Source organism: Palaemon carinicauda, chromosome 24, assembly GCF_036898095.1.
Source record: "Palaemon carinicauda isolate YSFRI2023 chromosome 24, ASM3689809v2, whole genome shotgun sequence".
NCBI classification, from domain to species: domain Eukaryota; kingdom Metazoa; phylum Arthropoda; class Malacostraca; order Decapoda; family Palaemonidae; genus Palaemon; species Palaemon carinicauda.
The window spans coordinates 83,871,523-83,893,675 of NC_090748.1; the positions used below are offsets into that span (position 1 = coordinate 83,871,523).

Sequence of the window (22,153 nt, forward strand, 5' to 3'; positions counted from 1 at the left end):
TATAATTACGAATTATAAGCATAAAGAAATTATATTAACTTTGAAAAATTATCATTAGTGAAATGACCGCTCAGGGCAAAAAAAGCGTGATTATCGTACAGCAGCCTATTGCACACTTGCGCCTAGTGGCCGTGTTTACGTGTGGGAGTGTCATCATGGATATACAGTACTATACTGTAATTTTTAACTATTGCTAGATACGTACTGTATCAAACCTTGAAAACCCTTTTTTGTTTTTTGTATCTATAGGAAATAATTCTACATCATTCGGAAAATACTGAAAACAGTAAGCTATGCATAGTACAGTAGTAAATACTACAGTCATAGAAAATTATCAAAACTTTAACTTTTTATTGTTTTATTTATCCATAAAAGATATTTTGTACAGTATTTTAAAAAAAAATCTATAAGAAGGATTTCTTACAGTATTGTTAAGATAAAAGCTACAGTATATATATATATATATATATATATATATATATATATATATATATATATATATATATATATATATATATATATATATATATATATATATATATATGTTTTATATATATATATAATATATACATACATACATACACACATACATACACACACACAGTGTATATACAGTATATATATAGCTAGAAAGCTAGAAATGGAGTGAAAAAAAAATTGACGGGTAGGTTGCTGTTTGCCGCCATGATGTGTTTCGAAATATACGAATTTCCAATTACACGAGGCCTTTCATCGACCAAATTCTCGCATAATTCGGGACCCTACTGTATTCAGATTGAGATTTATTTATAATATAAAATGCATTAAGAGAAGTTATTGCAGGCAGCTTTGACAGAAAAATCCCAATAATGTGGCTGAAAACTAAAAAGGTTTAGAAGTGGAGGGGTTTCTTCATTATGGATAATTGGTTTTCTTTTTTATGTGACTTTGGGGAATGCATTAGCCAAACTTCCTGTAGATGCATTTTCCTCTGATCCCTCTACAGACAATACTATTAATGAGGCCCTATCTGATCTTTTTTAATTCCTATAGTTAAGAGTTCTGTTCCTAACCTGTAATACTTGTCTTCCCTTTTCTGAAACAATATGTATCAATTTTGCCAGAAGTAGGTTTGTTACCTCTTCTTTCGTTAAGACCCAAATCCTTTTACTTTCAGTAACTAGGCTTAAGCTGGATATAAGCATTGGGTTCTAAATCTAAACTTTGTATTAAAATAATAAATGCCAAGTAACATGAGTCATTTAAGTAAAGTGCACTTGTTAAAGGTTCATTATACACATAGCAAGCATACACAAAGTTTTACATGAAATGTGAAATTCAGGTTTGCTTGATTAGTATTTATATCTCATATTCATGTTTAATAAACTAAACTCTTCTCCATTTGAAGTAATATTCTATGACCCTAAACAGAAAAATATTTTATTAGCAAACATACACATAGCTAAGAAAAGTTAAGGGTAAAGGTTTATTTCATCTTACTATTACTTCTAGCAATGGCTCCATGAACTCGCTACTGAAAGTATGCAAGTAGTTTAAACATTTTAAATACAGTATAAAAATTTCTAGGATTTTACATCTTTTTACTGCTATTTTAGTCCAAAAAGATTTGAAATATTAGTTAACATTCTTCATATGAAAAATCTTTCAAAATTTTTTGTAGAAATGCATATAACAAATCAACAAAAAATTGAATAATTCTGATTTGTGAATAATGAGAATAAAATAGAAAACTACAAATCATATACTGTATCACAATATTTCCATTACCTTAATTACCTAAATTAGTTAAACTGCAACATACCTTAAAAATGCATCTGTAAAGTACACTTATCAGCAATGTATGAACATAAATGGACATTTATAGACAGGCACACAAATATAGCAGAGTACTTTTACATAGCTAGATGCTAAAACTTAGTATAATATTCAAATGTATTACTATACAGTACATATATTACTAATGTAATTGTTAAAGCTTTATTACTATCATGTTAAAAGAAATTCAAAACTTACCGGCTGGTGGAAGTTTTGTTTTGACAAGCACGAGATCAGGGATTTTCCATCTCTGGTATTCGTCCTCCCACATTGCTTCTTTTTTCACAGCATCAATGTTACTGTAGTTACAATCACGACGGATTGTAGGCTGGACCTTTGGGTAGAGATTTAAACTTGAGATTGGAACTTTCAAGAATTTATTAAAATTCATTTTTCTTTGAAAACTTAACTAACTTCAAATCAAATACAGGTAGTTGATTAACTCTTTTCAATCCACTTGATCATAAATGTTATAAAAGGCCTGCAAGTATCACTTTTAGAGTAAGAAAATATAGTATAGTAATAGGATTGTAATCCCCTACACTTTATTCCTTTCAGACTATTTTTGAAGGCAGAAACTAAACAAACTACAAAACTCTATAAAATTCTTCAATTCCATCCATCCTCTTGAACTGTGAAGGATTTGAATGGATTACAAAATTGGAATCATCTTTACAAAGTAATATAGAAATGTATTTTGTTGAAGGAACAAACCACAGTACTATTAAAGTCTCCAAATCTACTGGTCCTCAGGAATTCAGAATAATTCATATTACTGCTGCAATGAATTAAATAGGAAATCTTTAAACTCAAAGAAATGTCGGTATTCACATTTTTTTTCCCCAAGAATTATGATCAAGGAAACAAGCTGCACAACATATCGAATGATTTGTGGTAATGAAAGGGGACTGTATACTGGTAGAGTGAATTGAGGATGCGTTTACCTTATCCACTATTGCCTGAAGAAGTTTAACCTGCTGTTCTTGTCTACGTATGGTTTCTAAATAGTCTGTTCTTTCTTCCTGAAATTCTGTTGTCAAGTCATTAATTTCTCTTTCTAATGCCTTTACCTGGAACAAAAAATACCTTGAATTAATTTTGATTTTAGGTCATATGATATAATTGATATTGAAAAAAAATTTGTCATTTAAATATCATCTATGTTTTTTACTTTATACAATATACAAGGAGTAATACCACAATACAAAAGAATGTAACATTGCAACTACAGTACAGGTATAACAAGATATGGAGTTGTCAGGTTTAAAAAAAATTACTATTTGCAGGAATTCTGCAAAGGGTCTTGACTATAAAAAATTTAAGAAGGCTAGTTATTAAAACACTATTTGCACAATATTCTCAGAGTGTTGTGTGATGACCAAGTAGAATACATTACTTAGTGGACTGAAACAGATACAAATTTGCAAAAATTTTTGGAAAATCCCATAAGATTTAACATTTGATTAAAAATTTATTTTTCATTCAAACAGTAACTTATATATAACAGAGTTTTAAGTTTCGTCAAATTTGATATTTGAGATGTGCTGATGACGAGCGTTCATAGGAACATTTTATATTAAACCGTCTCACTGATCTATGAAGATACTATAAAACCTAAATGAGGCTATTACATCATAAATATCCATTGAATGTATTACCCAAGGTACATTTTATAGCCAGTGGCTTAGTTGTGGAGACTTTTGTTTCTGAAAACTTTGCTCCTCATTGAGGATGCTTTCCTATCTTTGTTATTTCAAAGAATAATATAAAATAATATATTTAATAAAATTTTTCTATCGTGTCTCAGAATGGAAGACTAATAGGTTAAATAGTTTGGATAAAACTTTTTTTCTATACAGGTATTCTAATGTAAGAATCGACAGAAAAAGAAAGGTCCTTGATAAGAAAGAACTGGGATAAACATAAAGGAAGATTTTCCTGAAAAAATTCTTGGTTTGAGAACAGGGCCCAACAATATTAAACTAAAGAGAGACCTCACATAAATTACAAGATAATTGAAGTGAATTCAAACAACCATGTGCTTGTACAACTGGATGCACTATCAAGGACAACTCCGCTGGAGTCGGAATGGTCTTTAGACAAAAAGTCATTCAATTGGACCTGCCAACAAATTCTGGATCTCCAAGTAGATCTATTTGCCATGGAATCCAACCACAAGCTACAATGTTATGTAGCCCCCAACTTGGACCCTCTGGCCTATGCCACAGATTGGAACAATTGGCGGAGGATTTACCTGTTTCCACCTATAAACATGCTAATGAAAGTCCTGTACAATCTCAGGAATTTCAAAGGTCGGATTGCCCTCGTAGCCCTCAATTGGCCCAAAAGCAACCGGTTTCCTCTCTTGGTGGAACTGGGACTCTGCCCTCGGCGGATTCCCAAACCAAAGTTAGCACAGATAGTACAAACTCACAGTGTGTCAGCTTCCTCAAGAATTCAGAGTGCCTTAACTTTATGGACTTTATAAATTTGCAGCACAAAAAGATGCTGAGATTGACCCTTTTAACACATTGTTCCTAGAGTCAGATAAAAGAGAATCTACCCTTCGGCAATATGATTCTGCTGTAAGGAAGCTAGCCAAATTTCTGAAAGACTCAGAGGTCCGGACAATGACTACGAATCTGGCAGTTACCTTTTTCAGAACTTTGTTTGAAGGAGGCCTAGCTGCTAATACTATTACTACAATTGAATCTGCTTTAAAGAAAATATTTCAGTTCAGGTTCAATATTAATCTTACAGATTCATATTTTTTGTCTATTCCGAGAGGCTGCACTAGACTAAAACTGGTAACTCGTCCTCACACAGATTCCTGGTTTTTAAATGATGTCTTTAAACTGGCTTCTGACACTGATAATGACTCATGCACTTATATAGCGCTTCTTAGGAAGACGTTATTTTTAATAAGTTTAGCCCAAGGAGCCAGAATATCTGAACTCTCAGCATTGTGTGGAGAACCAAATCATATTGTCTTTCTTTCCTCTGGTGAAATATTAATCTCTCCAGATAGAAAATTCTCAGCAAAGAATGACGATCCATAGAATAGATGGTCCCCGTGGAAGATTGTCCCACTACCACAGGATCTACCTCTGTGCCCAGTTAACACTCTGAAAGCCTATTTGAATAGAACTTCTAAAAAGTCTTCGGGCCCTTTGTTTATTAGAGAGAATGGAGGAACCATTTCCCTGAGAGGAATCAGACAACAGATTCTTTATTTTATTAAACAAACCAACCTGGAATCAGCCCCACATGCCCATGATATCCGAGCAGTAGCAACATCAGTCAATTATTTTCATCACATGAATTTTGAAAAATTAAAAAGATATACAGAATTGGAAATCACCGGCAGTATTCAAACGCCACTATTTAAAATCCCAGTAGGAGTCTCCAGAAGCTCAGACATCTTCACTAAACACAAAATAAAGGTTCGAACACAAGAACGCCTGTTGACTATCACGGTGCTAAGTTAGGAATGTTGGGAGAAGCATGGGTAGTGGTAGTGGTAGTGATGGTGGTGGTGGGGGGGGGGGGGGGGCGTAGCCGTAGTAGCGGGCAGTAGGCGGATGTAGAACGGCACCTCGTAGTAACGGGGGATGTTGAGGAAGGAAAAGACTAATTAGTAAGGGACCTCTGATAGTGGTTTTAACACGCCCCAGTTACTATACCGACACCCTATAAGGGTGAGCGAGCTGGGTATATTCCTGGCATTCCATTCAACTTTTTTCTCTGGTATATTTAGCAGTATTTATACCTTAGAAATGGTGCTATAAGGAGCATTTCACAGAGCGACACAGGTCCCTCACCCAGAAATAGATTTTTACTTCATCAAAACCCCCTTTATGGTTTAGTTTGTAAGGAAGAAGAAAATTCATAGTATGCTGGAGTTGACACAAAGCATCTTACATTGTAGAGAAACCGAAACTCGGGAAGCGTGAGGAAAGCAGTCTAGTTTGCCAAGATGGTTTTGAACAAGCCAGACCATTGGCTGGTAAATGAGACACGACCAATCAGAGCACACTAATCAATAGCATGGCTGCTGATTGGCTGTCAGACAGCCGTATCTCTCTCAATCAAACTGCAGCATTCATTATCCCACATTGTCCAGTTTGCTTCTACGCATAAGTATGCGATATTGTCCTGTGTCTTTATCTGTTGTGGTCTTGTTTTGGGCATTTTTGGCTAAAATTGTGAATTGCTTTCAAGTCCTACGATGCCAACCAAACTTTTGCACTTCTTTAGACTTCTGTCATTGAATCCAATTGTGAGGATGGTGCATACTATAGCAGAGAAGACGAAACTCCTTATCATGCTTAAGGAAAGAAGAAGCAATGCAGACTTAGGCTGCTATTACGGCATCAACGAATTTACCATTCGCTACATCCAGGATGAAAAGAATTTAAGGATATTGACAAATGTCACTTATGACAAGACAGTGAAAAGGGTGTCAATTTCCCGAAACAGGGCCATCATAATGATGGCGTAAGAATTAGGCCTTTAGAGAAGTGACTGTAGGAAGATGAACATTGCACTGGATACCAACACCATCTGTGAGAAGGCCCGGGAGTTCTAAGGCAAGTTTATGGATAGCATTGATGACGACCCATAAACAAAACTATCTACGGCATCCCTACCAAACTTAATATCAGCAAGGGCTGATTTGATAAATTTACTGATGAGTACATGAGAGAGATATTTCAGACCATTATTGAGGAAGAGGGTTATTAGCGTGAACAAGTTTTCATTGTGGAGGAGACCGACCTGTTTGGAAACTTATGCCACCGCGGACTTATAAGTTCCTGGATTCAAGGTCTACAAAGGTTGCTTCATACTTATGATGCTCAGAAACAGCGAAGGCTCCATGATAAAGCCAGCGCTAATTAAAAGTCCAAAAACTAAAGGGCCCTCAAAAACAAAAATAAGATCCAGCTGCCAGTGCATCTGATTGGTTTCACCCCTGCTTCAGCAACGAAGTCAAGCTGTATATTGTGTAAAAAGGCCTGTACTTAAAATGCACCTCCTAATGGACAATACTGGAGTCCATGAAATCGATCTGTATTATGAGTGTGTACCAGTAGAATTCTTAATGCCAAACATGATATTGTTGATTCAGCCCACAGCTCAAGGTGTTATTCATGTTTTCAAGGCACTTTATACATGAAAATCCATAAACATCCAGTTGAGTCTATAGATTCAGATAACTTTTTGATGATGGAGTACTGGTATGGATACACCAATGCAATGTATCTCTAAAATATCCATGAAGCCATAAAGGAGATGAAGAAAGAAACACTCAATGCCTGGTGGAAGAAATTGTGGCCAGAAGTGATCATCACCTACAAAAGGATTCTCTCCTGATGAAATCCACCACTAGACTAGATAATGCAATGAGACTGGTGAAATTGCTTGGATATGATTTCACAGATATGATTACCATACTGGCAACCACTAAATGACTTGATCAAGACCATTCAGATCAGTTAACAGATGAAAATTAAAAGGATATAATGAAGAGGAGGAGTATGATGATTCAGGGGAAGAGGAAGTTGGCCTAACTCTAGAAGATCTCTTAACTTTAGCAAAAAGAGCAAAAGATTTCAGACAGTGGTCGAATAATGGGAACTGCAGAACTGAAATCAACAGAACCATGGGCATTTATAAGATCATCCTTATCCATGAGAAAAGTCAGCAACTGTGGATCACTTTGTTCTTTACCCCCCCCAAAAAAAAGAAGAAATGACTACTATTCCATTAAGAGAATTAGAAGGTACTTCTCTGGCTGACAACAAAGATATTGCACCACTGCTTTAGTGGTGGTTTCAGAAGGGCAGTATTGCTCTAAAGTATTTTAAGGACTGTCTGAAGACAAATGAAAATATGTGACATCAATTATAAAACTTGGTAAAAAAATGCACATGACCACACTGCTTGGAGGCCAAGAATAAAAGAAGGAATTCATGTACTCAAGAGAAAATGTTAACAGGAGGAATAAAATTAGCTAGACATGAAAACCCACAATTTCCACTACTTCCTAATAATGTGTGCCCGCACTGTGGAAGAATGTGAGGATCTAGAATTGAACAAGTTTCTCATTTCAGAACATTAAGGTCTTTGAAACAGTAATACTTGGTATAGAGTGACAACATTGATGAATGCTCTTCTTAAAAGTGCAGTGCATTTATCTCACTGTCATCATCATCTTCTACATACTCAATAACTGCCACGCTAATTCATCATCCTTCATTAAGTTCATGTATCTTCAGTGGCGAGTGTTCCGACATTAATTCTTTTCTTTACGGATATGTAAGGATGTGTCTACTGTACAGTAAAAGCCAGTTTTAGCCTAAAGAGTGTTTATGAGTGTTTAACGGGTTTAAAAGATGAATTTTGTAATGATTATCAAATAGGAAAAAAAAATATACGATAGATTTCTGCATCTATTTTGCAGTTTTTTTCAGCTACCGTAAGGGATTACTGTACTTACAATTTTTACAAATTTCTCAAGATGTCTGACTTCCTTTTTTTTCATTTCATTCAAAGTTGGCCTGGACATTTCAGTTAAAAGTAGCAAGATTTTGGATTTTCTGGAGTTCTTAATGATTGATCTTTTTACAAAGCCAAAGAACTTCTATCCACAAAGACCTTTCCTATTCTATTGCATTTTAAGGATAAAACAGAGAATGCAATCTTAGAAGTACAGGGTGGTTTTAGAAGAGGTAGGGGTTGTATGAATCAGATTTTTACAGTTGGGCAGATATGCGAGAAATGTTTAGCAAAAGGTAAGGAGGTGTATGTTGCGTTTATGGATCTGGAGAAAGCGTATGATAGAGTTGATAGGGAAGCAATGTGGAATGTGATGAGGTTATATGGAGTTGGTGGAAGGTTGTTGCAAGCAGTGAAAAGTTTCTTCAAAGGTAGTAAAGCATGTGTTAGGATAGGAAATGAAGTGAGTGATTGGTTTCCGGTGAGAGTGGGGCTGAGACAGGGATGTGTTATGTTGCCGTGGTTGTTTAACTTGTATGTTGATGGAGTGGTGAGAGAGGTGAATGCTCGAGTGCTTGGAAGAGGATTGAAACTGGTAGACGAGAATGACCATGGATGGGAGGTAAATCAGTTGTTGTTTGCGGATGATACTGTACTGATTGCAGACGCGGAAGCGAAGCTTGGCCGATTAGTGACAGAATTTGGAAGGGTGTGTGAGAGAAGGAAGTTGAGAGTTAATGTGGGTAAAAGTAAGGTTATGAGATGTACGAGAAGGGAGGGTGATGCGAGGTTGTATGTCATGTTGAATGGAGAGTTACTTGAGGAGGTAGATCAGTTTAAGTACTTGGGGTCTGTTGTGTCAGCAAATGGTGGAGTGGAAGCAGATGTACGTCAGAGAGTGAATGAAGGTTGCAAAGTGTTGGGGGCAGTTAAGGGAGTAGTAAAAAATAGAGGGTTGGGCATGAATGTAAAGAGAGTTCTGTATGAGAAAGTGATTCTACCAATTGTGATGTATGGATTGGAGTTGTGGGGAATGAAAGTGACGGAGAGACATAAATTGAATGTGTTTGAGATGAAATGCCTAAGGGCTATGGCTGGTGTATCTCAAGTAGATAGGGTTAGGAACGAAGTAGTGAGGGTGAGAACGGGTGTAAGAAATGAGTTAGCAGCTAGAGTGGATATGAATGTGTTAAGGTGGTTTGGCCATGTTGAGAGAATGGAAAATGGCTGTCTGCTAAAGAAGGTGATGAATGCAAGAGTTGATGGGAGAAGTACAAGAGGAAGGTCAAGGTTTGGGTGGATGGATGGAGTGAAGGAAGCTCTGGGTGATAGGAGGATAGATGTGAGAGAGGCAAGAGAGCGTGCTAGAAATAGGAATGAATGGCGAGCGATTGTGACGCAGTTCCGGTAGGCTCTGGTGCTTCCTCCGGTGCCTTGGAAGACCGTGGAGGTAAGAGCAGTAGGGGATTCAGCATTATGAAGCTTCATCTGTGGTGGATAACAGGGGAGGGTGGGCTGTGGCACCCCTAGCAGTACCAGCCGAACTAGGTTGAGTCCCTTGTCAGGCTGGGAGGAACGTAGAGAGGAGAGGTCCCCTTTTCTGTTTCATTTGTTTGATGTTGGCTACCCCCTAAAATTGGGGAAAGTGCCTTGGTATATGTATGTATGTTTAATCGTTGATTACCCAATGGATCCTGGCAATACAAGTATCTTTTCACATTTTAAGCTGAAAAATGTTTTCCTAGCAACCAAAATTTGTTTATCTATTCAAAATAATTTTGCAGTGAATCACAAGCATATCCGCTTGAAGATTTGTCAATATGAGCATTTCTGCAGTTCCACATCCCTATTTTCCATACATCACATTGTTGTCAAATATAGCTTCTACACCTATAGGCACTAGTACTGTATAGTGTATACTTTGTACCATAGTCTTCCACTGTCTTGGGTTAGAGTTCTCTTGCTTGAGGGTACACTCGGGCAAACTATTCTATCTTATTTCTCTTCCTCTTCTTTTGTTAAAAGTTTTTTTAGTTTACATAGGAGATATTTATTTTAACATTGTAACTCTTCTGAAAATATTTTATTTGTCCTTGTTTCCTTTCCTCACTGGGCTATTTTTCCCTTTTGGGGACCTTGGGCTTATAGCATCCTGCTTTTCCAACTAGGGTTGTAGCTTAGCAAGAAGTAATAAAAATAATAATAATAATAATAATAATAATAATAATAATAATAATAATGAAAGTCTTCCAACACTGATGTATCATGCTTTAAACACTATAACTAGCAACAAAATACCAAGTCTCCCAACATCGATGTATCATGTTTTAAACACTATATAACTAGCAACAAAATACCAAAAAGTATAGAAAATAGTGAAGACTAATAGTTATGAAGTGAAAATAGAATAAATACATAGAAACCGCATCAGTAGATAAACTATTTTCCTCCACTCACCTTTGCCTTCTGTTTCTTAGCTAATTCTGTTTTGGCTCTAAGTTCTTCATGGATATCATCATACACCTTCAACATGATCCCATCTTCATCATCGACATTCTTCAAAGCTTGGCTAAGTATTTTCATCCTTTTCTCCTGGTATTTTTTTCTTCGACTCCTTTTAGCCTTTAGTTCTTTGTCTTGGGATTTCTCCCCTCCCACCATTTGCTTCTGTAACTCTCTTAATCTGTAAATAATTGGCAACTGTAGTCTATTTCTTGAGAAAAATTGAAGCACAGGGAAGACACATGAACAATATTTACAGGGACAAGAACAAGGAAGGGCCAATATTTACTACTTTACCTTAAATTATCCTTTCACAATATTAAACAATTCCCATAAGGTTTACAAATTGAATAAAATCAAATATAGATTTGAAACATTACCTGTTCAGAGCTTCGTTTTGCGCAGTGTCCATCAAATTGACAGTTCTGAAAAAGGAGATACTCATTAATCGCACACGACACTGTACATTCATCTTTCATTTCAACAGTTTCTAAAGGTCCTTGGAAATCAAGGAACTTTTCATAGTATTTTCACTTATACCTGATACATTGTGTCAAATATTGCTTTTAACTTTTCACTTTTGACCTAGAACAAAAGGAGTAACTTGCCAATTAAATTTAGAATGAAGTGGTAAATTATATAACTGCACAACAGTTATCTGGTATATATTAAGAAATAAAAGCCTGTTAACATTTAAAACATTAGCATTACTTCATTTTGATTTTTTTTTTTTTTTTTTTTTTTTGTGGTAGATTTCTCGAGGTCATGAAAAACCACTTCGAATCTGGTGCTGGAAACTAAAATACGTGTAAGCCACAATAAATCAGTAGCCAACTGCAGAGGATTTATTTTAACAACATTAATTACAGTACACTATAAGACAACGTCAATTAGATGACAAAGGGCGAAACACAAAGTAACTGTAAAGAACGTATTGGACGTAAATACAAACGCTATAAGAAATAATATTTATAAGACAGAAAGGGGAAGTAACTAGTAACACCAAGACAATAAAAACAAAATCTTTTTCAACTATTTCAAGTAGCCTACAAGTGCTTTGACAGCATGGCTGTATTTTACTACACCTTTAAACGTCCACAGGTAAAGTACAGACAGATCGAGGGTTTATAAACAGGTCTATTAAGAAACATTACAGAAAAAAAAAAACATAGCATCAAGTGTACAACTGACGATTTAGGTACAGTGGGAGTTTCTAGATACCAGTCAATATTAGCAAGAAATAAGTCAACGAACCCTGCATGTATATCGAATAACAAAGGAAGGTTTGCCATTGGGAAGTTTGGAACAGAACCTTCTGTAAAACTAAGAGGAAAAAGTGAGCGAATATTAGTTGTTGTTATTTCTAAACATACAAGAGGAAGGCATGGTACCTTGCATAGACACCTTTATTCAAAAATTGTAATCAAATGCCACATATGAATATAAGCTCAATCAGGAGGGTAGGAAAGTTCCACTGTCAAAACAAGGCATTACAATATTTTACACATTTGTGATCTTAATGAAAGAATTAAGTAGTTTTGCTACAGATTAAACATTTCTGCCAAGGAAATAACCAGAGTAGGCTACAGTACAAGTACTGGAAATGTGATTCACAAGAATATATAAATGAATCAAAATAAACATGTGATCTGTTTGGAAAACAAGTACCATGAATGAAAAGGTTAGGAATTTGGCATAATAAGGAAGTAAGCAATTACTGTGAAAGGTATTACAATGGGAGGAGTTATGACAGTGATAGATTAATATTTTGTCAAATAGACTAATAATGACAGGCAATGTTGTTACTTTGGAAATATCCCTTAGTAAAATTAACGGCAAACAACGACAAGGTCACCATTTTATCTATATACATTCCCATAGAAAATTATCATGGTAGACTGAATGAAATAATTAATACCTTTCTATTTCGAGATTCTATATACTGTACCTTGATTTGAGCTTAGAGTAAGGATTAAGATCTGAATTTTCCATACATATGAGAGAAAGGTTTTTATAAACTGAGGCAATGAATAGCTGAATGGAAATTCAGTTAAGAATCAAGTGTTATTAACCAATCAGCATCATTTACTTTAAAAGCATAATTAAAACTAAAATCCAAATTGTGGTACAGCTTAGAAATAGATCCATAATCTTGTACATTTATTTTATTACTTCTGATTATACAATTATAATTATCTGAGGTAAAAGGACCTATAAATTATTATATTATTATTAAAGATTTATGACTGAGAGTCGATATAAAAGAAAATGACCATCCCAAATGCAACTTCTATCACCAAGCTATAAATTAAATATGTAATGAACAATGGACTATGGAAAACATTAATAATTTATTTGTTTAATCATTGCACAGACTGTTTGAAGAAGTGATGAGGATTTTGAAGAACAAGCATCCAGTTGAAAGATTAATCAAAGAAATATTAGAATTTAACATTGTAATTTGGAAGTAGCAAAAAATGTGAAGATAAGAAACTAGTCAAGAGAACTGAAAATTTATCTACCTTTGACCAGATTGTGAAAAAAATTAACAATCTTTCGTTATATGAATGTATATATATATATTTATTAACCTAAAAACACCACCATATTCAACAGAATAAAATCAAAGTAAATATATTAAAAAGAGGGATGGATTACATAAACCTCCAATTTATCTAGTCAAAGAAAAAACTGATTATAATAAATTAATTCTATCTTATAACATTTATCCCATGAATTTGAATATCAAATACAACAATGTTACTGAACTTTTATATTTAAAGTTACAAACTTTGTAAAATTAAATTTAATTTTGTAATTTGGAAAGATGCAATAAATTTTCTCTAAAAAGAAATCCATCGAAACCACTATGTCAAAGTTTCCCATGAGTCCCTATTGCAGCCGATGAAAACTTAGGAAATGTGTAGCCTTTTTTGGGCTCGAGCCATGTCGTCCTGATGGAGGTTCCTTGTGGGCAGCTTTCTACTTGGGATATTTTTGCGAGTGATATACCAGAGAATTTTACCCTAGAGGGATCACGGAGTTCTAACCTCCGGAGCGAAAATCCCGAGAGATATCATGTATAAATCAGGTTATCCTTCCCCGAATAAAGTTAACCTTGTCTCAAAGGATAAGGGATAGGGAGAGAGCCGTTACAACTCGCACGTTTCCTGTTGAACCATTCCTTTTTGCAGACGCAATCTTTGACAGTTGCTTGGAGTTTTTCTGCTGTTTTTTTAGCCTTTTGAGTGATTTTGCAATCATGGATGCCTCAGCTTCTTCCTCATTGACCAAGTTGAGTACCCTTTTCTTATGTGTTGGAGAATTTCGTGTCTAAACCCGTTTTTCATTCCATTTGTATGCCTTTTATTATCAGTGGCCGGTATGCGGTCGGCGCCGTTGCATCATGTTTCCAAATCGCTCAGAAATACTTAGTTATTTAGTCATTTTAATGTAGGAATATATTTTACATTATTCTTTTACAGTGTGGTATGATTACAGGTATCCCAATCCCTCTTTATGGTTTTACTCATGTGTTTTTTATCAGCACTGACTTGGGCTACCTCCAGCCTGGCCGGCAGCCATGCCTGATGATTTTACTCTTTGTGCACCATCCCCTTCTTTCACCTAACCTTACTGGTTTTGTTAGGCTGCCCATTCTCCCATGCTATTGACTCGCCACAGTGGGGAGCTGCAGTCCTGAAGGTCCCTCTGGGAGCTGGATAGTGTTTTACAGTTGTCTTTGGGTGACTTTTCACTTTCCACTTAGCCTTATTTGTGGTGAGGCAGCACAGATCTTGGGAACTTGTTCCCTGTGTCTACTCCTTGTTTACCCATTTGAATGCATTACCCTCTGATCTAATGCAGACAGGTAGACCCTCTTGTGCCACCTTACCCATTCTTAGGCTTCCCCCTTAGTTTTTGGTAGGCTATGGTTGGTTGTGAGGACTTAGTCTTCTGTGCCTTATCTCTGCAGACCCCTTAGAACACTATTCCTGTTCTATGTGGCAGTTAGGCCTTCCTGTCGTGCCGCCTTACCAATTTCTGAGTCTCACATCACCACCCTTTTCCCTTCACCTTGTGCCTGCTAGTGTGTCTACCTGCTGTGGAACTTTGTTCCCATCCCTCTCTTGTCCCATAGTGACTGAGGTACTCTTCGTCACCATCTTTGGACAGGATAGCTTGTAGGCTGTCTATCTTGGCCCTAGGTGGGCGAGATTTTTTCCTTCCCTGGACTAAATCTCTCTGCCGCCTTAGAGACCACCCTTAGGTGATTTCTGTGCCTCTACCGCTTCCTGGTTAGGCCATAATCTGACTGTACTGGGAACTACTGTTCCTCTTGTCTAGTCATCTTACCCAAGCAATTGAGTTTTTCCCTCACCCGCTAGGTAGGATAGGCTTGCCTGTACAGTTCTCCCTATGGCCTAACCCTACCTAGGCGAAGAGTTGGTACTCCTTGGGGTTCTCCTCATCTGCATTGGCAGTTGCCTGTTCTGTGACTACAGCTTCCCAACCTGTGCTATGTACCACTTGCTGTGGAGTCTTGACTCCTTTGCCTGATTAGCCTATCTTGGCAGAAGTGTCACCTTCTGTCCTTGCTTCCGATCTTGTCAGTTTGAGTTCTAGCCCTGGATGTGTGTTGGCTATGGGACCTTCCCTCTGCCGCCTTAGCTGTAGCCTTAGACCTGTCATCTGCTCATTCCTATCCTCTTCCATATCCGAGGAACACTGTCTGCTGGAGTTGGTCGATTGGATCCTGCCTGGTTGTTAGGACATCTTTTAAATTTCCAATTCTTAGCGTCCTGGCTATCTTGTAAGGCTCTCATCATCTTACGGGCTAAATCCCTCTTTTCATAAGTTGATGATAATGACCAGGTCATGGCAGATTCTCTTATTCATTGCCTTTCATTCTGATACCTCTCCCCCTGATTGTGGACCCTTCCCTATAGGATTGTCCACGCTCTTCCTGTCGACTTGACAATGCCTCTGCAGAGTTGTGTCGACATGCCCAGGGTGTTGAAAAGTCAGTATTATCTTGGCTGCTAGAAATAGTTGCCACCTTAACCCAGCCACTGCCTCTTCGGGGGCAGTTCTTGCTGGCTTAGGCAGTATGATAAGTGAATTTGCCTTCTTAGGTTCTCTAATAGACCGACTTTGGAGGTACTGGTGTTCCTTTGATGTGAACCTTTCCTCCATATTCCTAACACACTATCATTGCTAGTTATTTCAAAAACCTCCAATGATTCCCGAGTTGTTTGGCATGCGTCTCCTTTATCCTGTAGTCTTAAGCCATATTTTAGCTGGTAGGATTATTTATTCTAGGATTAATCTTAAGCATTATTTCATGCATAAGTTTTTACATGTACTGTATGTTTAATCTTACGGAAAAATATTTTTAATGATTTGTACTCATTGAAATTTTTTCTTCTTTACAGGTTGCCGTTGAAATTGAGTGTTCAATGGTCACTGTACCAGGCGAGTCAAGTTGGCCTGCAGCCACAAGACTTGCAAGAAAAATGCATAGAAACATGCATACTGTCATGTTTCCAAGGGGTCTCTTGCAATCTAGGAACCTACTATCTGTCAGGTTTGCAGGGATCTCCTTCACACCAGTTTCCACGCCACCGATGTCTCCTTGGACATGCAAGAACTGAGTTGAAAGGCGATCTGTCACTGAGTTAGAGGCTTCCAGAAGAGCTCTCAACAAGGTGCCCCCTATCTTCCTTCTATGGAATTGAAGGACCTCCGCTTTCCCAAGGCCGAGGTAATCACTGTTTTTGATCAACAATTACTGACGGTTCAACTTCCGCCGGTACCAGTATATCATGCGGATGATGAACTTCGGGACGCTCTGTAAGTCATGAGCCTAGACGGCGACAACATGTCTACAGCTTCTTCAGTTCTTGTGCCCTCATCCCTGCTGCTCAGGCCCCTCTACACCTGTTCCTACACTGGATAAACCTTTGTTTCCAGGGAAAATGGAATTTATGGCATTCATGAAAGGCTTCATGGAAAACCTAAAGGCCAAACATGAACGTTCTCAAGCGCACCTAATGGCAAAAATAGAAGCTCTGCAAAGGGCACATACTTCTAAGGCTCCCCCAGCTTCGAACCTACCTGAATGCCCCCTTAAGAACCCTTGGCGTTACACCAAGCATATGGCCTTAACTGAAGGTTACCTCCACATCAGAGGGAGGTTTTGGGTTCCAAGCCAGTCTCTGACTTGGAATTCTTCCCATCAATTGATAGTTATCCTTACTACTACGTGAAGCTTAACTCGGAAGCGTCCATTAGGAATGATACAATCCCAAGGAAACGATCATCCTGGACCACAATAAGGCTCAGTCTCTTTTGGTTAAGGAGCTAAAGACAGCAGAATTCACTAACATCCAAATTTCTGCTTTTGGCAGGAAGCAGGCCCCCTTTGTAGCCCCTAAGGATACTGTCTTTCCTTCCACCTCTAAAAGCTTAGAGGCTGTGAAGAAAGCAGTAGTGGAGAAGAGACTATTGCCAGTGCTAGAGGAGTGGAAACCTGTCTCCCTAGCCCCTTCTGATTTGGATAGTTGGGAGGATGTTCAACATACTTTTACTGTTGGAAAACTAGATAAAAACATCGGATGTAAGCAGTTCAATGAGAAACTACATAGAATTCCCGAATCCCTTTTAAGGGAAGAATTGTTAGCTAAAGAGAGACTCTCTGCCTCTTTGTCCTTCCAATCTTATCTAGAGATGCTCATTGGAAACTATTTCAAATCGGATATCTTCCCAGTCCTGGCAAAGACTCATCTAGCCATGTTTTACAGTATAGAGTTCTTATCGCTTTCTTCCTAGCCAGAAGAGCATGTAGAGAGCCCGCCCTAGCCACTGCTACGATCAGGCATGAACCTAGAAAGCTGATTGACTCCAATATCTGGGGCAAAGACCTCTTCCCAAAGATATTGGTTAAGGAAGTCATGGACAAAGTGGCTCAGGTAAATGAGAGCCTTATAGAGAAGTGGGGTATGTCCTCTTAAAGGAAATTTACCCCCAGTGAAGGACCTCAACCTAAGGGTAAGGAGCCCAGAGGACTTTTTAAGGGAAGGAAGTCCTTTCCTGTCACAATAGCCGCAGTTGCTGCCATCCCTCAGACTGTGTACAAGGTTCCCCAGCAGTTTGTATCAGTCTCCATCCTTTAACCCAGTATATGAGAGAACCACCACTACATTTGACTCTGTCAGAGCTCAAAATAATAGCACCAGTGGCAGAGGAAGGTCTGGAAAGTACAGTCAGTTTAGAGGCCAAGGAAGCAGAGGTAAGGCGGTTAAAGACGCAGGTCCTTCCTAACAACAATGAGGAGCTCCCAGTAGGGGGGGGACGACTTCCCTGTTCAGAGATCGATGAAAGTTTGATCCATGGGCTCACAGCATAATCTCAAAAGGACTAGGCTGGAAATGGAGACAGAAACCACCCCAGTTCAAGAGGTTCTTCCAACCCACAACTCCATTCTTGGAGGATTATGTAAAGGATCTTCTCCGGAAGGAAATCATCCATTGCACAAAATCCGCGCACTAAGGGTGGCTATTCTGTGTGCCCAAGAAAGATTCGAACACTCTTCAAACTATTCTGGACTTTCCCCACTAAACAAATTCATTCTGAACAAGTTCCAGATGCGAACTATCTCGCAAATACTAGACCTTACTACCCCAGGGGGCCTACACCGTCTTCATAGATCTTACAGATGCCTAATAGCATCTTCCGATAGGTCGGCACTTCTCCCCCTACTTGGTTTCAGACTGGCAAGAAAGACTTATGTACCCAGAGCTATGCCCTAAGGGCAGAGTATAGCTCCAAGGATTTTCACGAGGCTAGTCAAGGCCATCGTCCAACAATTACAGAACAGAGGCCTCCAGGCCATGGTGTACTTGGACGACTGGCTAATCTGGGTTGCAATGAAGTCAGAATGTCTTCTGACAGCCTGGGAACTCATGAAATTCCTAGTCTCTGGGCTTTCAAATCAACCTCGAGAAGTCCAGGCTGTCTACAGCTCGAAGAATTCCAGTGGCTAAGACTTCACTGGAATCTAAAGTCACATTACCTCTCTCTACCGCAAGGCAAGAGAAAGGAAATCGCAAACTTTCAGGTGCTTACTTCGTTTGAGAGTACGGTACTCACCAGGTGGCAACAGTAAAGAGTTGGGTTCACAATATTTCGCTGCTGTGATGGACCCAATCTTAAAAGCAAGACTCAAGGATGCCAACAGAGTCTGGAGAAGAAAGGTTCAAATACTCGGAGAGATCTTCGCCACAAAACCCCAGTCTTACTGCGAAAGCAGCTCAAGCCGTGGTCCACTGCTAAGAGTTTATCGACAGACGTCCTTTTGCAGTATCCTTCTCCTTCCGTGACAATTCACATGAAAGCCTCGGAACAAGGTTGGAGGGACACTCCCCTTCCAAAAAAGTTCAGGATCGCTGGTCAATCACATTTCTAACTCTGAGGAGATTGAACCCAAAGACGAAATCACACATCAATTTAGTCACCGACAATAGGACGAAAGTCCACTGTGTCAACAGATAGGGCTCCAGATGTCCTCAGATCAAACATTGATTCTAGCCATCCTCACTTTGCAAAGCGGAAGAACTGGCATATCTCAACAGTTCACCTCGAAGGGGTTCGCAATGTGACGGCGGATGCCCTGTCAAGATCCAAGCCTCTGGAAACAGAAAGGTCTCTGGACAAAAAATCATTCTATTTAATTCTAGAGAAAGTCCCACAACTACAAATCAGACAAAAAATCATTCTATTTAATTCTAGAGAAAGTCCCACAACTACAAATCAATCTCTTTGCAACAAGCTTCAACAAAATGCTTCCCTGGTATGTAGCACCCAACTTAGATCCGGAAGCAACAGGAATGGATGCGATGTTTCTGGATTGGAACCAGTGGTCTCATATCTACCTATTTCCACCATTCAACCACCTAATGAAAGTCCTGAACAAACTGCGGACTTTCAAGGGAACAGCAGCTCTAGTAGCTCCCAAGTGCCCCAAGAGCAATTGGTATTGTCTTGTTCTGGAACTCAAACCTCTCTAGGTCCCTCTTCCATCTCCAGTGCTGTCCCAGGATGTTCAACAGAAGTTTGTCTGCTTCCCCTTGGATAACAAAAACCCAACAGCTCATGATTTTCTCCCCCTTGCGGTTCAAAGAAAGTTCCGAGTTGGAAAGGTGAGAATTAACTTCATAGAAGAGTAAAAGTCCAACACCACGAAACGACAATATTTGTCTTCCTGGAAAAATTGGGCTGCATTCAGGAAAACCCATCAGCCCTCTTCCATTTCTAAGGACCTGTATTTCTTTCTTTATCTCATTGCATGTTCAAGGTCTGGCCTCCACAACTATTGTCTCATGTAAGTTGGCACTAACTAGACCAATTGCTTATGCTTTTGACATTGAACTCAATAGCGAGCTGTTCAATAATATCCAGAAGGCTTGTGTTAAACTGAAACCTATTGCTCCTCCCAAGGCTATTGCATGGTCATTGGATAAAGTCCTGCACTTTGCCTCCTCAATAGATAACGCAACTACCTCTCTGAGGATCTTACTCAAAAGTCTATCATTTTGCTTGCTATAGCTTCTGGTGCTATAGTGAGGGAGATTGTGGCCCTTTCAAGGAATGATGGCCAAATTGATTTCATGGAATTGGGGGAGGTAAATCTTTACCCAGATCCTGCATTCATGGTGAAAAATTAAATTCCCATGAAATGCTGGGGGCCCTGGAAGATTGTTCCACTGCAGGAGAACCCTTCTCTGTGCCCCATGGAGTGCCTTAAGGCCTACCTGTTAAAGAGCCGGGCCTTTAAAGGCGGTCAACTTTTTAAAGGGGGAGATGACAGGGTCTAATCTTTCTCTGAAAAAGCTAAGGTCCACACTCACCTATTTCATCAGAAGGGCTGACCCTGATAGTATACCATCGGGGTCATGACCCTAGAAAAGTTGCCTCTTCTTTAATTTTTTTTCCAATCTATGTCCTTTGCAGGCTTACAGGCTGACACAGTATGGAAATCTTCAAGTGTGTTCTTCAAACATTACTTACGTCAGTTAGAAGAGATTCAACACTTTGTAGTGGCTGCTGGTAGTGCGATTAAACCAGCTTCTTAAGTGTTGTGCATGGACTCTTATAGACTGTATAGTTAGGACTTCTCAGTCTACATTGTGTAAGGGGACTAATGTTCTTCTTTTCAATATACTATTTAATATTGATAAGGTTTGAAGGTGATATTCTTTTTATGTCATGAGTGTTACTATTTTACTACTCTGTTCCATAATTTTGGGGTCTGAAAATTTTGGTTTTCTGTATATAGCTACTGTACGTAATACTGCATTGCTTACTGTTACATGTATGAATTTTTGGAAACAATAAAAGACTACTGTTCCTTTTTGCATTCCCTTTCATTGGATGTACTATACAAAATAAAAGTACAGTAGTTTACCTCAATTTTTTAACCCTTTTTTTATAGACTTCAGTCTTTTCATCTACTGGAGACAAAGATCTTCACAGTGAGTGGGACTGTGCAATTGATTTCCTTTGCTCCTATGTTTTGCAAACATTTCGCTTACACTCATAGTTTGGTACCAAAGTTACCAATGCTAAAGGAAGTATGCTTATGTCTATGGGGTTTATAGGGTTAAAACTCTCCACGCCACAACTGAGAATAATAATTCTCTGGTACACTTCCATCAGGACGACATGGCTCAAGGCCCAAAAACGGATTTTGACATAAGAAAAATCTATTTTTGGGCGAGATATCCACGTCGTCCCGATAGCCCGCCCATTACTTTTCACCCCCTCCCAATTCTCAGTGTGGGGCCTCAGGTCATGCAATGGCTGCTCCTGGAATGGTTCAACAAGAAACGTGTTAGTTGTAGCACACTGAGATCGGGAGTTGTAACGGCTCTCTCTCCCATGTATCCTACCCTATCCCTTATCCTTCAAGACAAGGTTAACTCTATTCGGGGAAGGATAACCATGGCTTGTTATTAACACGTCCCTGATTTATACACAATATCTCTCGGGATATTCGCTCCGGAGGTTAGAGCTCCGTGATCCCTCTCGGGTGAAATTCTCTGGTATATTACACCCAGAAATATCTCAAGTAGAATGCTGCCAACGAGCAACTTCCATCAGGACGATATGGCTATCTCACCCAAAAATAGATTTTTTCCATGTCAAAATCCGTATTATTTGAGCATTATCTCCCAGTGTAAATACATGAACATCAAATATCTATTTATTGAAAAAATTATTTTTGAGCCAAGAATTTCTAATTTAAGATTGGAATTAGGGGGGCACAAGATGATTCAAC

The 22,153-nt window shown here is 38.4% G+C and overlaps 1 protein-coding gene across 13 annotated transcripts in view; it reads right to left on the reverse strand.

Annotated features, from left to right (window-relative positions):
- Positions 1-22,153, reverse strand: part of LOC137618184 (osmotic avoidance abnormal protein 3-like) — a 174,637-nt gene that overhangs the window by 76,763 nt on the left and 75,721 nt on the right. For all 13 annotated transcript variants that reach the window (XR_011039738.1, XR_011039740.1, XR_011039739.1 and 10 more), the window contains 4 exons: positions 11,196-11,240; positions 10,771-10,996; positions 2,760-2,885; positions 2,014-2,149 (listed from right to left, as the gene is read on the reverse strand). Coding sequence is in view for 7 of the 13 variants with exons in the window: in XM_068348257.1 (XP_068204358.1) it covers positions 2,014-2,149; positions 2,760-2,885; positions 10,771-10,996; positions 11,196-11,240 (533 nt within the window). In the remaining 6 variants the exon portion in view is untranslated. The remainder of the gene's footprint in view (positions 1-2,013; positions 2,150-2,759; positions 2,886-10,770; positions 10,997-11,195; positions 11,241-22,153) is intronic.